The 18,472-nt window shown below is 34.8% G+C and overlaps 1 protein-coding gene across 1 annotated transcript in view; it reads left to right on the top strand.

Annotated features, from left to right (window-relative positions):
• Positions 1–18,237, top strand: part of slc36a4 (solute carrier family 36 member 4) — a 28,569-nt gene extending 10,332 nt beyond the window's left edge. Inside the window, exons 6-12 of the mRNA XM_058745370.1 lie at positions 1,909–2,004; positions 3,380–3,464; positions 3,655–3,918; positions 5,286–5,384; positions 6,270–6,439; positions 8,722–8,891; positions 17,168–18,237. Of these exons, the coding sequence (XP_058601353.1) occupies positions 1,909–2,004; positions 3,380–3,464; positions 3,655–3,918; positions 5,286–5,384; positions 6,270–6,439; positions 8,722–8,891; positions 17,168–17,463 (1,180 nt within the window). The 3' untranslated portion in view covers positions 17,464–18,237. The remainder of the gene's footprint in view (positions 1–1,908; positions 2,005–3,379; positions 3,465–3,654; positions 3,919–5,285; positions 5,385–6,269; positions 6,440–8,721; positions 8,892–17,167) is intronic.
• Positions 18,238–18,472: the final 235 nt, after the last annotated feature.

Here is an 18,472-nt window from a genome sequence, read left to right as displayed (position 1 = left end):
TAAACCCTGCGGCTCGTGACGATACATTGATGTCCTAAGACACGAAACGATCGGTTTGTGCGAGAAACTGAACAGTATTTTTATCATTTTTTACCTCTAATACACCACTATGTCCAACTGCCCTGAGCACGTGCACGGCATCTGGTGCGAGACGTCTGTATGTGCTCTGGTGTAGTTTACGCAATTTGAAAAGTCAACATTCCTGGATGAGTTCGCGCGAGCAAACATAACCGTTTAGGTTTAAGTCGGTTTGAACAATCAGGATAAGCGCAAGTAATGACCATTTTGATTAGCCGTCATACCCACAATCTCTGTGTAAACAATGAGTGACGTATACATACAGACGTCACACACCGGATGCCGTGCACGCGCTCAGGGCAGTTGGACATAGTGGTGTATTAGAGGTAAAAAATTATAAAAATACTGTTCAGTTTCTTGCAGAAACCGATCGTTTCGTGTCTTAGGACATCAATGTATTGTCACGAGCCGCAGGGTTTAATTTGGATTTGTCTGTGCATGTTTTTTTTACTCTCAAAGATTGTGTGCCCATTGACTTGCATTATAGGACTGACAAACTGCAACGGTTTGAGTTAAAAATCTTTGTTTGTGTTCTACTGAAGAAACAAAGTCACCTACATCTTAGATGCCCTGGGGGTAAGCAGACCTTTAAGTGTCACTTTTGATCAATTTAATGCATCCTTGTTTATATTATATTATATTATATTATATTATATTATATTATATTATATTATATTATATTATATTATATTATATTATATTCCATGATCTGTCTGAATACTGGATTCTGATTGGCTGGCAGGTATGCTGTAAAACCGTTTAATGCACAGGTAGTTCCAAGTCAGTCACAGTCACTGTAATCACTGTTCCATATTAATGCGCTGCTTTAATTGATGCAAACAAAACAACACACACACACAGAGCGAGAGAGAGAAATTGCAGATTGCGCTGCACACACACATAAACTTGTTGTCAACGCTTCCCTGCAATTTGTATTAATAAAAATAGCCTAGATACTATATCGCTACATTATATTCCTCAGCAACAATGGTAAAATTGCCGTTTTTGAAGTAATTGTTTGTAGAGAGAGACGCGCGGCATAGATGCAGCACGCAGATACACACAACTGTTATCTCTCTCTCGATCGATGATTAATTGAAATACATGCTATAATTCATTCAAATAAATGTGATCTTACCGCACTATTTCATCTCTGTGTCTGATTTGAAGCGGGCAGAATGCTAGCGCTAACCTGCCGTAGCTGACGAAAATAACTGTCATTTTTACCCATTCGGTCAAATATAGCGCTGCAAAGAGCAATACTAGTTTTAACTTGTCTATAACTTGGCAAATGACCATGGAATAAGTGGGATGATCAACGGCTAGCCATGCATTAAAGGATTTTAAATGCACTTTGCGGAGGCAACCGCTTCGTGCTTCGCGGAGGGCGGTTCTTTGCCTCCACGTTGTACATTTAAAATCATTTAATGCACGGCTAGCCGTTGATCATCCCTTACATATCATATTATTCAATATGGTATGTTATATATGGACTTTTAGGACCTCCCTTTGGTGAAATCCTCAAAAAGGATAAATGGTTAAAAAATAAAATCATTTTCCCTGATTTTTTGTTTTTTGTTTTTTGGGGCATCACCAAAGGGAGGTCTTGTCAGATTTAGCTTTAGGGGTCAGTTTTGTCCCCAACCACATACAATATGACTGTCATGTGTGGTGAACTTTTTTGTCCTTCCTCTTGTATCGAAGTGTTTTGACTGCTTTTCTCCCTCTAGAATTACACAAAAAGCTGTTTTTTTTTTCTGCACTGCTTTGTTCTTGAAGAATATTTGCCTGTGTTTCTCTTTCTGTCTGTCTGTCTCTCCTTCCTCACAGGTTGAAGCGTTCCCCCCTCGGTTACAGCAACACGGTTGCAGTTGCCATGGAGACGAGTTCCTCCCAGTGCCTGAGGAGAGGTGCTCATGTTGGGAGGTGAGCTATCCCATCATGCAGTTCATTGGCATGACAGGCCCCCCCCCACCCCGCGTGTGCATATGAGATAGAGAGAGAGAGAGAGGGAAGGCAAGAGGGCAAATGTCTGTGTTTGAATGAATATATTCATTAGAGAGCGGAGAGACAGGACTCTGCCTGCAGTGGTGTGTTTTCAGATCTGATGTCCCACACACAGAGAGACCTCGCGCCCGGAATCTTAAAAAGATTGTCCTGCCAGGAAATGCTGCCTCATTTTTATCTCTGTCCAAAGATAATATCATGCATACTGAAATATAAACCCCTGATTATGCTACTACTACTATTACAACTTAAAATATTATTAATAATAATAATAATAATAATTATAATAATGATATTAATAATAATAATAACAGCAACAGCAACAACAACAATTATTATTAAAATATTACATATCAACATATATTACAAAAATTTATAAATTAACAACATTTTATATAGCAGAAAATTCTCTCATTATTTACTGTTTTGAATGATAATATAATGCATATTGAAAAATAAATTATATACTATAAAAGTATATTATATATTAAGTATATTACTATACCATACCTATGCTACATATAAACAAAAATATGCAATAAATAATAAAATATATATAAAAAGATTAATAACAACAATAATAATAATAATAATAATAATTAAATAATATTAAGTGTTAATATTTAATATAGCAAATAAAGCTATTAATTCTGTCATCAATGACTCGCCCTCATGTGTTTACAAACCTATAAGATTGTTTGTGGAAAAGCCTGAAATCACCTCACTATTTATTTATTTATTTATTTATTTTGCTAATTTTATTGTGCTTTGGCATCTTTTTAAGAATCTTTATTCACGAAAAAGACCTTGATCTTTAAATGTTCTCTTTTCTTGTTCTTTTAAAAATGGGTTTCGAACAACATACGGTTGAGTAACTTATGATGGAATTTCAGTATTATTTATTTAATCATTAAATATTTCAGTATTACTTATATTCTATTATAATTTATATTAACATTTTTAATTTTATTTTCATATTTTATTAGATACATTAAATGTATTCTTTTTTTTGTGAATTTTTATTTTCATAAAATTTTATTTTAATTTTATTTTTTTATTAATTTTGTTATGTGCTTTTAAAAATATTTCTAAGTAGTTTTTTATTTTTTTATTTCTGGTATTTATTTCCATTTCACTATTTATTTATTTATTTATTTTTGTATTTCAACATTTCCGTTAGTTGCAATGGTAACCTTTGTAATTTAAATCTAAATAAATTTGATCTTATTTCATCTTTATTTCAATAAAGAAAACAGTTTTTAATGATTTTTACTCAAATCAATATATTTTCCAGGCACTTGGTGAATTTCTTCCTGGTTTTGACCCAGCTGGGCTTCTGTAGCGTTTATTTTGTGTTCCTGGCTGAGAACATTAAACAGGTATGAGTGAAAGTAGAGCTCCAGAAGTTAATTTTCTCCATAAATGAACTGATTTCGATTATGTGACAGAGCTGGAGCCAATGAAAATGAATAGAAAGACACATTTCCAGAATGAAGACCAGCAGCTGCCAATCACAGTTGAATGTAACACCCAATCAAACTCTTGAAGTCACAGCAGTGTGTTTGTTAGGTGATGGAGGGAACTCATCTGAACAGCTCTGTGGAGACTGTGCTGTTATACTCCAACAGCTCAGAGGAGGGCGCCGTCTCCCCCACAGCGCCTTCTGTGTCCGCAGCTGCGGGGCTGGACCTGCGGCTCTACATGGTCTTCCTCCTTCCCTTCATCATCGTTCTGACCTTCATCAGAGACCTGAGGAACATGGCCGCCCTCTCCGCCATCGCCAACCTCTGTATGGCTATCAGCCTCGTCCTCATCTACACATATATACTCAACGTAAGTGTGTGTGTGAGAGAGCTGCATGATTTGAGGGAAAATTGAAGTGCTCCTTTTTCAGATAAAAATTGTGATTGCAATTTAAATTAATTTTTTTTATAACGCTCCAGGTTTTTTGTGATTATATAGCAATATGACTATAAATTATTATTATTACTACTACAAAAACTATTAAAATAGTAATAGTTTTATTGTAATATTTGACTGTAAAATCAAGTATTTTATTAAATTATGTACTAAATAATAATAATAAATGATTAAAATAAGAAATATTATTATTGTAATATTTAACTGTAAAATAATAATCAAGTTAATAACCAAATAAAATAATAATAAACAAAACTATTACAAGTATTTTTTATTGTAATATGTTCTTTAAAATAAATCAAGTATTTAAGAAATGTGTAATAAAATAATAATGATGTAATAATAATAATATTTGTAATAACTTTATTATTATTACTACTACTACTAAACAAAAGCAATTAAAATAAGAAATATTTATATTTAAATATTTGTAATTATTTTAAAATAATCAAGCATTTAACAGAAATAATATAATAGTAATAATAATAATAATTATTATTATTATTATTATTAAACAAAACTATTAAAATAAATATTACTAAAGCAATTTCACTCAAAATATTTTTTTTGGCATGAACCAAATTTTTTGCATTTTATATTTGGCATAAACTTCATGGATCCCTTAAAGCTGCAATGAGCTTCAATTGTTGTAATGAGAAGCTTGATTATCAGCGTTTCTCATTACAAATTTGGGAAGATGATCAACGCATGTTACATTCGCAAATGCATGTTATGAGCAACTCAAACCGATGCAGAGATGAGTCTGTATTGAGCAGCATTTACTGTGAACAGAGGCGCTCTGAGATACTGAAAACAGTGCTTGTGTGGAAACAAACACAGTGCCGTGCTTCACTAGTGCAGTACATATTTATTTCATTAAATCACAGCCTTTGTGATTTGATAATTGCACTAAGTCATATTTCAATTTTGGTTTTATTCTGGTTATTGGTGCAGACCTTGTGTGTATGTCTAGTCTCATATATCCACTTTTGTAGACAGGAATCCTCATTGTTCAGCCTAGGAACACAACTGATACAAGCCTATGCGTGCAAAAGCTCACAAATTGCATGAAGCCACAAAATCACATTGGAGGCATTTTTTTGTATGCATCAGATTGTCAGGGCTGTGGGCGGCTGACACTGGATCTTTACATGCATTGTTCCTGTACGTGTGTGTGTGTGTGCACGCATCTTTCATCCTCTGTGCTACAAAGAAAGACTGCAATTATAATCCTGATGTGAAACTATGTCATGCCTTTTACCATCTCTGTCTGTCTGTAGGATGTGAGTGATCCCAGACGTCTGCCGTACGCCTCCACGTGGAGGAAGTTTCCCTTCTTCTTTGGAACAGCTATATTTGCCTTTGAGGGAATTGGAGTGGTGAGATGATGATGATTCAGCTTTTATTTATGTGATTTGGATTTGACGTTGCCTATGTAATTTTTCCTTTGGTATTGAAGAAATTATGTATAATTTTCATTTCAAATTGTAGTAACATTTTAAAAATTACTGTATTTATGATCAAATAAATGCGGTCTTGATGAGCATAAGAGACTTATTTAAAAAAAATCTTCCCAACCCCAAACTCTTGAATAGTGTGCTGCTTGCTTTTTCTATGGTCTATTTTTTTATTTTCATAACCCCCTCCCCCCTTTTTATATTATATGTATTAAAAACTACATATAATTTGTATAATTGTTTTCAGTTATTTTAATCTGTACGTTTAAAAAAAAAAAGTATGTTTTTTTTTTTTTACATTTACATTAATATAGCTGGCAGATGCTTTTTTATTTCTCAAAACAATGTGCATATTTTCAGTGCAATATAATTTTTTTTTTTTCTCAAGCATTTGACATCTTTCCCCATAATCAATCTTTCTATAATTTTTCCTCTGCTGAAAAGTCAGGGAAAGTGTTTTTTTTTTTTTTTCACCATTAGAACAAATGGTGAAACATTTTTTTTCAAAGGTCTTGAAAATGTTATTAAAACATATTAAACTAAAGTGCTGATACTTGCAGATTCCCTGATTCATGCATTTTCTGGGAACTGAACGCTTGACCTTGCCGTCGCTAGTGTCATTCTTTGCTGTTTGAGCTACAGGATGCATGATTTGTTTCTGAATTTGATCAAAGGAAGGCTTCTTAGAAGACAGCATCATCTTGCACACTACTTTGTGGACTTGGCTTTATGCATGTGACACCTGGAGCAAAGCTTCACTGCCTACTCATCAATCGTCTGTATTTTTCTCTCCCTTGCTTTGTGTAGGTTCTTCCATTGGAGAATCAAATGAGGGAACCGAAGCGATTCCCTCAAGCCCTCAACATCGGCATGGGCGTCATCATCGTCCTTTACGTGACCCTGGCGACGCTGGGATACCTGCGCTTCAGAGACGACATCAAAGGAAGCATCACGCTTAACCTTCCACATGATTCCTGGTGAATATGACACTTACTCACTTAAAAATTCTGTCAGTCATCAGAGAGGTGATGTGAATTTCTCTGAAAGCTCAAAAGAGCAGCGTTTAGTTGAAATTTTAATTATAAATGCCTTTACTGACATGGTTGACTACTTTAAAGTGCCCCTATTATGGGTTATGAAAGGTTCATATTTTGGTTTTGGGAGTCCCCAACAACAGGTTGACATGCATGCAAGGTCAAAAAACACTTTCATTTTCTTATAATATGCATTTATTTTTACCTTATTTGCTCAACAACTCCCAAATGATTCGCTCAATGGTTCATTTTTCCAAACCCCTCCTTTTTGCGTGACGCTAATCTGCGGTGATTGGTCGATTTCATTTAAAGCAGAGGCAGTGCTGCTTTGTGTACAGCCGTTACCGGGGGAACAACTATTTTTAACACTCCAAAAGCGGCACCTAGTAGCAACAAGTGGGCGGGCAATATGCTAATGTTTCATGTTGACGTCAACATGAAACGGCTTAAGATTCGTTTTAAAAACGACTCGTTTCAATGATTCAGAGTCGACTCTTTCTTTTGAGAGACAATAACTTTATACACGGTGCTCTTTCAGATTTAAAACTTTGTAGGATGTTTTCATTCACTTAGAGCTGTGTTACACACTGCATGAAAGGTCATTTTCAAAAATCCATAATAGGGGCACTTTAATGCATCCTTGCTGAATAAAAGTATAATAAAATAGTATAAATCAATACAAATAAATTGATACACACTGAACTTTAGTGCTCATGTGGTTCAAGTCCGGTCTGCATCATGTTCCAATCCGACTCTCTCCAAAAGCTGAAAAATAAAAATGTAAAAAGTCCCATCCATCACATCTGAGTGTTAAGTCAGTTCAGTTTAGTTATCGCAGCACTCTGCTGTAGTGGAGTTAAATTCAGAGAACTAATATTAAACTCCTGGCTGGAGTCTTTGAAGCATCCTCTGTGTTCACCGTCAGAAACATCTTAAGCGACTTAAGATCAAATTACAGAGAAATCAAAACCAGCTGCTTTCAAGTTCAGCTTTAACTAAAGCCTGCCACTTCCAACTCACTTTCATGGAGACTTTTATTAGCAGTTAACGTATTTCCAGATCTCATTAGCATCCCGTCAGCTGAAGACAATGTGCCACCAGAGCCAATATCTGATTCAGCATCTGGTTTGTTGACACATCCAGCAGTGACGGCAGTGTGACATTAAACAACTGTTTTTTTGTTTGTTTTTTTGGTAATTATTATGCATGTTGATTTTTAATGATATCGTACTGCGAGACTGCAGTATTTTATATTTAAAAATGAATTTGGCAAACTGCAGCACTGGTTAAGTAATCCAAAATGTGATGAAACAATGGAACAAAATGCTTTTTTGAATCAATTCATTGAAAAGAATCAGCTCATGAGTCATTTGTTCATGAATCAGACATTACTGATCATGCAGATTTTTTTTTTTGATCTTGCATTATAAACATTATTAATTTTATATTTATTTATACGTTTTAAAATTTAATTGCGACATTTTATATATATATTCTGCCATTTAAGTTACTCAGTTTGGGATCCGTTTTTTTTTTTTTTTTTTAATAAATGTATACTTTTATTTTGTTAGGATGCATTTAATTGATCAGTAAAGTAAAGACTGTAAAGACATTTATGATCCTGAAATGCATCACGGTTTCCACAAAAATATGAAGCAGCACAACTATTTTAAACTGATTATAATCAGAAATGTTTCTTGAGCAGCAAATCATCATATTAGAGTAATTTCTGAAGGATCATGTGACACTGAAAATTCAGCTTCGATCACAGGAATAAAATTACATTTTAAAATCTATTCAAATGAAAAACAGTTATTTTAAATTTTAATAATATTTCATGATATTACAGTTTTAATTTATTTTTAATCGAATAAATTCAACCTTAGTGAGCATAAGAGACTTCTTTTAAAACAATAAAACATTTTATGCACTCCTAACTTTTGAACATTAGTGTAATTCTTTTATTATTTGCTATCATTAAGTTGTTTTTTTAAATGGAGTTCTAAACTGGTTCTCATTTTTCCCATCTCTAGTGTTGAAATCAGCATAGTGTGAGTTAATACATTTTCAACAAACTCTGTGCGTTGAGCTTCCTTTGAAGTCGTGTTGAAATCCTGCATTGCGTCATTGACGCTCTTCAACCCTTAATTGCACATTCTGTGGTTTCTGACTGGATCTGTTCTCCATTTCTCTGCAGTATTCATGTGTGTGTGTGTGTGTTGCAGGTCTAATCAGCTGGTGAAGGTCTTGTACTCATTCGGTGTGTTTGTGAGTTTTGCGGTGCAGTTTTTCGTGCCGGCGGAGATTCTGGTTCCGCCCGTGTGCGAGCGCGTCAAGAAGAGCTGGAGACGGGTGGCTGATCTCAGCCTGCGAGCGCTGCTCGTCTGCCTCACCTGTGAGTGAACACAGACACACACACACACACATCCAAAACATCCTGAGCTGCCTCAATAAACAGCATTTTAAGGCATCATAGTCATGTCTTTTATGCTGAAAGCAATCCCAGAATGCATTGTGTCAAGCTCAGTGAAAACAAAAAATGGTGAATCAAATGAAGAGAAAAGTTGTATTGCAAGCATACTGGTATTTTATTCAATAAATTCCATTTAAAAATAGATTTGCACCATTAGCTTAGTATGTAGGCAGTTCATCTTGTATTACGCACCTTCTTCATCATCCTCTTTGTTTCCTTGCTGTTTCCTCTGCACTTCTTCCACCCACCCATCCATCCGTTCATTCTGTTCCCTAATCCTGCCTCTAGTATTCATTGGTGATGAGAGGAGAGATAGTGGAGGTTTGTTCCCCTCCCAAAATGATGGATGGATGCTGTGAACCATTGTAAACCTGAAGGCTTTTGGATTAGTTTGATATATGTTTTTTATCTTTGGAAAAATTGAGTCCGCCACTGAACCGTGAACCACCCAGAGACCTAAAATATGAAAATAAATATTTGTTTAACACCGTCAGTCATGCAGGTACGAGTGAAAGAGCGTTTGCTATGAAGAAAGAGAATGAGGAAGGAATGGGGAGGAAGAGAGAATGTTGCAGGAATTGAGAGCACAAACCAGAGAGTGAATGAAAAAGTGAGTGATGGTGTATGTTTTTGTTTTAGAAACGGAGAAAAATGGAGCGAGACTGTGTGACGCAAACTGTTAAAACAGGATCTACCTATCAGTGGTATTTTATTGTTATTTATATATTATTGTAATATTTATTAATATTTTGAATAAATATTATAATAATATATAAATAACAATAAAATACCACTGATAGGTAGATCCTGTTTTAACAGTTTGCGTCACACAGTCTCGCTCCATTTTTATTAATGCTGAAACTGTAAAAATGGAAACATTCAAAATATTAATAAATATTATAATAAATATTATTATAATATTTATTAATATTTTGATTGTTTCAATTTTACAGTTTCAGCATTAATTTACATTATTTATCCATCCATCCATCATTCAAGTTATCATTCTAACTAATCATTGTTCTCCGTTGTTCTGTTTATTATTCTATTCATCGATCATTTCTTCATCCATCCATCATCAGATCATCCATCATTCATTCATTCCTTCATACATCCATTTTCATTATATCCATCTATTCATCCATCGTTCATTCTGACATCCATACATCCATCTATTTTGTCCATTCTATCAGTCTATCGATCCATCCATCATTCTATCCATCCATTGTTCATTCCTTCATCCATCCATCATTCATTCCTTCATCCATCCATTGTTCATTCATCCATCGATTGTTCATTCATTCATTCATACATCCATCCATCATTCATTCCATTAATCCATTGTTCATTCTGTCAGTCTATCCATTCATCATTTTTCCATCCATTGTTCATTCATTCATCCATCCATCCATCCATCTATTGTTCATTCTGTCAGTCTATCAATCCATCATTTATTCCATCCATCCATCATTCTATACATCCATCCATTTTTCATTCATACATCCATCCATCCATCCACCCATCAACCCATCCATTCAGTCCATCCATTGTTCATTCTTTCATCTATCTATCCACCCGTCCATTCTGTCCATCCATTGTTCATTCTTTCATCCATCTATCCACCCGTCCATTCTGTCCTTCCATTGTTCATTCTTTCATCCATCTATCCACCCGTCCATTCTGTCCTTCCATTGTTCATTCTTTCATCCATCTATCTATCCACCCGTCCATTCTGTCCTTCCATTGTTCATTCTTTCATCCATCTATCTTTCATTCTATCGCTCTAGCAATCTAGCTTCCCTATTGTTCAAGCTATTCTGTAAGCTCACTATAATTCTAACTGTCTATCTTTTTAGTCATTCTAGCTATTTTTATCATTCTATCCATTGTTCTAGCTATAGTTTTAGACATCTCATCAGCTATTAGTCTATTATTAAAGCTATTGTTTTAGCTATTATTAATAGTATCTATCATTCTACCTCTTGTTCTAACCACCTATTGTTCCAGGCATTGTTTTTGCTGTTTATCATTCTAGCTATTTTTTAGCAACCTATCTTTCTAGCAATCTACCATTCCAGCGATTGATATTGTGGCTATCTATCATTCTATGTAGATACAATCTTTCTTCCTTCCTTCCCTCCCCAGTGACCCTGCTCACAATTCATTTGTCTGTCTTTTGTTCTCTCCATCTCTCTGGTCTCCTTGGACATATCACTTTCCCCGCTTATAAGATTTCTTTTATTGCATCCATGACTTTCTTTCTCTCTTTTGTCCCGACCTCTCGGTCACAGGCTGCTCCGTCTCTCTCTTCAAAGTTTCAAGTTGCAGCATGGCGACACGAAAGAAACATGGACACCATTATTTAAAGAAAAGAGCTAGGTGGGGTTAGAAACATATTCATGTTAATTCATTGCTAAACCACATTTAACATTTTCAGTATTATGCATTTCCGAGTAAAATGATAGTTGGTGGGAAATGGAGTTGAGTGGATTTTATCCAATAGAGTGATTGGTTTATTGGCCAAGATATTATTGGTTAATATTATTGCCTCTGCCCACACAGCAGAAAAGTCATTTCAGAGGCAGAGAATGTCATTACATTTTGATGAAAGATTATGAAAAACATTCACAATAAAATGCGTCGGTGAGTTGTGTACAATAAGACCAGGGAAATTTATTAGGAAGGAAAATAGTAGGGTTCCCACATTCTGAAAACACGGTAATTATTTAAATTAAAAGTTGAAACAAAAGTCAAATATATTTAAAAGGCTGGGAAAAGTCATGAGAATAAATGCAATTTTGAAATCCTTCACGCTTGGTGAGCAAATTGCTCTTTTTCAAGGCAGTCAATAAAATCTTATCCAGCAGTCACAAACACCTGAAAAAGTAATGACTTCATTAAAGATATATAATTTTAAATTAAAAATGATATAAAATTACAATATATTGCATTTATATAAAATTAAAATTAATTAAAAAATAAATTAAAAATATTTAAGTTCAGAAAATGTAAAATAAATTGTATTCGTATTGAAATATGGAATTATTTATTATTGTTTTTATTTTATTTAAAATGTTATTTTTTATCTACAAAAGTCTTTCATAGGTCAAAAGGTGTGTGTGTATTTTTTTTCTTTAATTATATATATTCTCAGAGAGATGATTCTAATAATTATATATAATTTGTGGATAGAGTTTAAATATTAAAAATAATTTTAAAATAAAGAAAATTAAATAAAAAATTCATTTAATTATTTAATATTTTTCTTTAGATATCACATGCATCTTGCAGGTCTGTTGGAGCATTTTATGTTGTATGTGACTCTTCTGAGGAAGTTCTAGAAGAGGCCCGTGGAAGTGCTGTTGGATGGGGTAATGAGCTCTGAAGGTTGCGGGTCTGTGGCCCGTGTTGGTAGATAAAAAGATGAAGTTCTCATTCTGTCACTCGTTCATGCTGTCTTTTATCTCTCTCTGTGTTCTTTCTGCCTGACGTGCTTCCTCCCTCTTTCCCTGGTCCAAGGCCGTCACCCCTCTGAGTGCTGTGATAGATTAGTGGGTGCGTTGCGTGTATGGGTATATGTGTGTGTGTGTGGGTGATGTGTATTATATAGTGTGTTTGTGGCCGTGTATGTCTTTTATGGTGTGTGTGAGAGCTGGGGCAGAGTTGAGGGACTCATTCAGTGTCTGCTCATTTATCTCTGTCTTCCTGAGGCTCTGTGAATTATTACCTGCCTGCCCTACGGAGACAGGCCCATCATGGAGCTCTCCGCTGAGGCCTGTCGCGGAGCTCCGTGATAGAGCTTATCATGCACCTGCATGCTGAGGCCCTACGTTCCAAGACGCTCTCCAAGAAGCCTCTGGGTTTGAGGTGTTTGTTTGAGGTGCTTCTGGTGAAGTTAAGTGGTTAAGGCTCAGTGGTTAACCAAAGGTTGCTGGTTTAATCACCTCAAGGATCAAGCTATGGTAATCTCAGGTTTATGCACTTTTCATTGTTATTAGTCTTATTATATATTAATATACTTTTTATTAATTTTGAATATGTTTTTATTTTTGTATTTTCCTTAGCAATTTTATTGTGCATTTTGTCATTTGTAATATTTTTCAATGTCTGTATAGTTTTTATTTATTATTATTATTATCTTGTTTTATTTTAATTTTAATACTATAACATAAACTAAACTAATTTGTTTAGTTAGAAAATTAATTAAATAAAATGAGAATAAAATTAATTAAATAAGAATAATTTAATAAAATTACTGAAATAGAAGTTGAATAAAAATATTTTTAAAATATTTTATTTCAGTTTTAGTTAACAATAAGGCTGACTATATATTTAGATATTGTGATTCTAATAATGATAGAATTTGTGGATACAGAATTTAAAATGTAAAATTAATTAATAAATTAATATAAAATAAAAATAATAATATAAAAATACAAAATAAATTGTATTCATCTTGAAATATGAAATTATTTATTTAATATTTATCTTTAAACTTGATAACGCTGACTTAGATTGTCTCTAAAACTAAAAGTATTTCATATTGTCTATATATGAAGTAGCAATAGTGATGCTTGCTTCATCAGTACCCATAAAACATCACATTCCTTAATTATTATTCATATTTGGTTATTTGCATTCTTGTTTGTTAATTTTTAGATTTCTATTTTGAACATGGGTCCATGTGTTGGTGTTGGTTTATCTCTCATATCATGTAACAAACTGTCAAACATTTATCCTGAGGGTGGCAGTAGCACACAGAGAGGAGAAACTGAAGCATTCATGCGTGTTTGTGAGATAGTGTTCAGAATGCATGAGTGAGAGTGAGAACCCAGTGTGTGTTACATGTTACTGGTTTCTTCTGCAACAGAGAGAAGGAGAGAGAGAGAGAGAGAGAAAGAGAGACAGGGAGAAGATGTAGCTTAGAGAGCAGGTGTGTGACACTTCACACTCGAGTCTCATGAATTAAACATATGTGTACAGCCTGAGTGTGTGTGTGTGTGTGTGTGTGTGCTTTTTATAAAAGGCTGCGGGGAACGTTTGCAGTCATTCCACTAAAAGCTGTATGTGTGTGTGGATATAAATTGTTGTGCCTTTGTTTTCAAGGAAAAGAGAAGGGGTTTTGTCTTCCACATCAGCAGAAAAGATGAATATTGATTTTTGATTTAGTCCTTCAGCCACTATCCTCTGCATACACCTGTCCACAAACCACGAAACCAATCAAGAGTTAAACACACACATTGCAGTTCGAAACCACAGCCAGTTAAATTGTGAAGTTGTTGCTTTGTCGCTGTTTGCACAAACTACTCAGAAATAACTTCTCCATCTGTGCCTTTTTTTCTTTATTATAATTAGTGTTGACCATAAGTATAAAACTTTGATATGCAACTTGCCTTGTAGTTCAAACAAGCAAAATTGACCAAAAGTTTGGCCCTCACAACACCTCAGCAACACCCTAGCAACCACCCACAACACATTAGCAACTGCATTGTAATGGTGTATGCACAAAAAAAGCGAAGCAACTATTCGCAGTGTTATTATCATTCTAGATTACTAGGATGTTTTTCGTGTCACTTGTTTGAATAAAATTATCATGTAATGATCGCCTTCATTTTCTGATACAACCAGATATGTCAACCTGGATGTGTCAATAAGCTATTCACTGATTGCTTTGCGCAACAATGCATCATGCGAATTGTCCACTCGAGCTGAAATTTTTCAACTTGTGCGGAAGACGCGATTGAGATGTGTATATATTGCGTGTTCGCAGCAATCACGTCGCCAGTCATGAATTTGCGTCTTTGCTTTGACTTTGTATGTAATCTACTTGCGCAAATAACAACATTCGCTTTTGGTGTGCACACATACCATAACACTTGATATATGCGCGATAAGGCTGCGTCAAAAGATGATGATCGTGTATTGACGATAGCCAGAGATATTGTCAAAATCATTAAATAATGTCAATATTGAGAGTATTTGGTATTTCCAATGAATGTAGGATTTTTACATTCTTCATATTTACATTCTTCTCATTATTAGGGCTTTTTTTATTCCATTAATATTACAATTAATTTCCTCCGCAATAATGACATACTCATAACTTACTTGCTGTGAGGATACTAAAAGATTAGGCTATTAAACATTTAATTGAAAATGTTTTTAAAAAGGTCTTTCAAAACAGGTCTATTATAGCTTACAATGAATTATTGGCCTGTAATTAAAATTAACACTGCAGTCATCAATGAAAATTAAGAGCAGCTTTATTTCAAGCACCGACTTTCAAAAACAACCTGTAACACAAAATACATTTCTTCTCATTTTTATCATGTTCAGGCCACAAGAGAAATATTAAGGGATTAAATTAAAACGGTTATATACCGTTATCAGCATATGAAGTAGATTCGTCTCTCGTCTTCTCTGAGAGAATATGCGTGGTTAAGGCTAGAAGGGATAAAGCTAGAACTACTGGGTATGCGCATATCAATATAGCGTAATTTTTGTCAAACTGAGTTTTTGGAATATTGTAAGGGGTAGGTTTAAGGTTGGGGTAGGTGTAGGTGTAGACATTAATAAAACATAATCTAATAGGTAGAAAATGTTATTTTTTGTTAGGGTTGGGTATCAAGAACCGGGTAGATAAGGCACATGCTTTTCCATTCTGCTTAACGATTCCTGATTTTGCATTTTAATGTGATTTTAAACGATTTATGTGCAGAAAGGGAAAGAACTTGAGCACTGTTTGCATGCCGCGCACACATCCGAAGCGCATTTACCAATCAATATGCACAAAAATACGTCAGTATATCATCATAAACAGCCATTTTTGTCTTAAGTAAACGTAAACAGATGTTAAAGAAAACGCAAGAGTAAGAAGTATTTTTAGATCCGCCTGCGTGCGTTCGGTGTTAAAGAGACAGCAGCCTAATAAACATGTGCTGCCTGTCCATTAATGTTAATCAAAGAACAAAAGAAAATCATTAACTGATCTTGACTGAATATCGTTCATAACTTTAATGACAATTAATGTATATAATATTTATGAAAAGAAAACTATAGTTTTTGATTTCAATTTCTGTACCTGAAATTTGTTCTGTTGTATTTATTTATGCTATTGCTTATTGATTTGTTTGTTCCTATCTTATTACTGACTTGTCTTTAACAATTTAGGCCCGGTTTCACAGACAGGGCTTAGACTAAACCAGGATTAGGCCATAGTTCAATTAAGACATTTAAGTAATTTTTATAAACGTGCTTAGGAAAAAACATTACCGGTGTCCATCTTGAGACAAAACAAAGGCGCTGATATATTTTAAGATCAGTCAGTGCAAGTTTCTTTCAGTTGAAACAGCTCAGACTTACATTTTAGTCTAGGACTAGGCTTAAGCCTTGTCTGTGAAACCAGGGGTTAATGTTTAAAATGTATTAGTCTAGTTGTTTTTGCTGTGGTATTTTTTTTTATTAAAACCATAGGCAAATGTTCCTAAGTGTAAATGGCTGCTTGTAAAAAGTGTTCTGTAAGCTGCTTGCTCATGTTATTCAGCTGCAACAGAAAACTTTGTAAAAAGAGAGAATAAGCATGTTTGACATCTAAATGTTTCACATAATTTTTTTTTTATCAGATTTTTATCTTATTGGAATCGATAAGAATCGTAATCAATAATCAGAATCGGGTACCCAACACTATTTATTGTTAGCTTCCGGTTTTTGTTGTATCCCTTCTAGCCACAACCAATATGTGCCGTTGCCGAAAGCGCCATCATTTTTTACTTTCACTATCACTATTGCTTGTATAATATCCATTGGCTCATCTTCATTGTTTGAAACAGAAATATTTCCATATTTACAATATATCGCAACGGTCCCCACGGATTTGCGCTACGCCACAGCCAACACATATTCTAGCGAACAGTCCACCCAGAACAACTTGTTACAAAAATAATTTTACAAATAATTTCAACTCAACTCATTACTAAAAAACAAAAATGTTTTTTAATAATTCTAGTTAACAGTAACAAAACTGCAGAACACCCTCGCAACTACATACAATGCCGTAGCAACCAGAAGAAACACCCTAGCAACACCTTGGCAAACCACTCAGGCCTGTCAGAATCATGGCATTGAGTTTCAGCACTTATGTTTTCCTGCAAAAATCTCATTTCTCCCTTCCTTTCTGTCTCCATGTCTCTCTTTCTCAGGTATAACGGCAGTCTTGATACCGCGGTTAGATCTGGTGATCTCATTGGTCGGTGCTGTTAGCAGCTCGGCACTGGCGCTCGTCTTCCCACCACTGGTGGAGCTGGTGGCATTTCCCAGTCAACCTCCTCCTCCTCTCCTGCTCCTCAAAGACCTCTCCATTGCCGCCCTCGGCTTCATCGGCTTCCTGACCGGGACTTACGTGACGCTGGAGGAGATCATTTATCCTGACGACCAAGGACAGACCAGTTTCCATGACAATGGGAACTGGACCACACCCACTACCTCACCGCCCTGAAGACCACGCCCACAAACGAAGGACCAGTCAAGGCACATTTCCATATTTAAAGGGCACAGTGTCATTTTGAATACTGTAACAGCACAGGCGCTTTTTTTGCTCTGGGATGGAGAGCTTGTCTTATAAGGGTTGAGGTGGTTTTTTTATAGCTCAATTTGTTGTTCATTCCACAGGCGCATGCCTGAGGTGCACGGCTGTAGCGCTGATTGCGAGCGTGTGTGTGTGAGTGAGTGATGGTGTGCATGGGAAATATTTCCTCTGTACGGCCTTATGGACTTTCGATGACTCCACCCTGTTCTAGATGGAATGGCTTTGACTCCATCAGGTCGGTGGAGCGTATAGCATGACGGGCCGTCAGCATTTAACACTCCAGGAGAGCGCTGGAGAAATATTGCACACTGTAAAGAATGTATGTTCTCGCTGACTAGAGGTATTATTAATAAACCAATCGTTTCTCCTGAGGCGTGTGATATTAAATTTTTTTTTCTTTGTTCTTTTTTGACTGCTGCAGTATTCATGGGGAATAATGAGTCTTTTATTTAATGACAAACTTTGGAACATTAAATGTATTACAGGCTATTAAACTGTTAAGTAAAAATCCACTCTGCAAGTCTGGATTTTTTTCGGAACTATTCAGGATTCAAAACGAGCTGTTTCAACCATATTTGTAATTTCTTGTCATTTAACACACATCGTTTTTGACTCATCCTTCAGTTTGTAATGACAAGCAAAAATCATGTTTGCACTAATGCAGGAACAAAAGAAGGCATTCAAGAAGCTTTATAGTTAAAGCTCTTAATTCTTCAGTATTAAATAATCCTTTTAATGATGAATTTCTGAATCCTTTTTTTTTTGACTGTTTATTAGCATTTTATTTTATTTTTTATTTTTTTCTATATTTTTTTTTACATTTATTTTAGTAGTTTTGGGGGTTCCAAAGCTAACTGGTACTATTTTTTTTTTTTTTTTTTTTTTAAATGTCTCTTCTTTTCTATCTATTATTTTAGTG

Source organism: Onychostoma macrolepis, chromosome 15 (assembly GCF_012432095.1).
Source record: "Onychostoma macrolepis isolate SWU-2019 chromosome 15, ASM1243209v1, whole genome shotgun sequence".
Lineage (NCBI taxonomy): Eukaryota > Metazoa > Chordata > Actinopteri > Cypriniformes > Cyprinidae > Onychostoma > Onychostoma macrolepis.
Note: the sequence above shows the minus strand (reverse complement) of the source record. Positions and strands in the feature narration are given on the sequence as shown.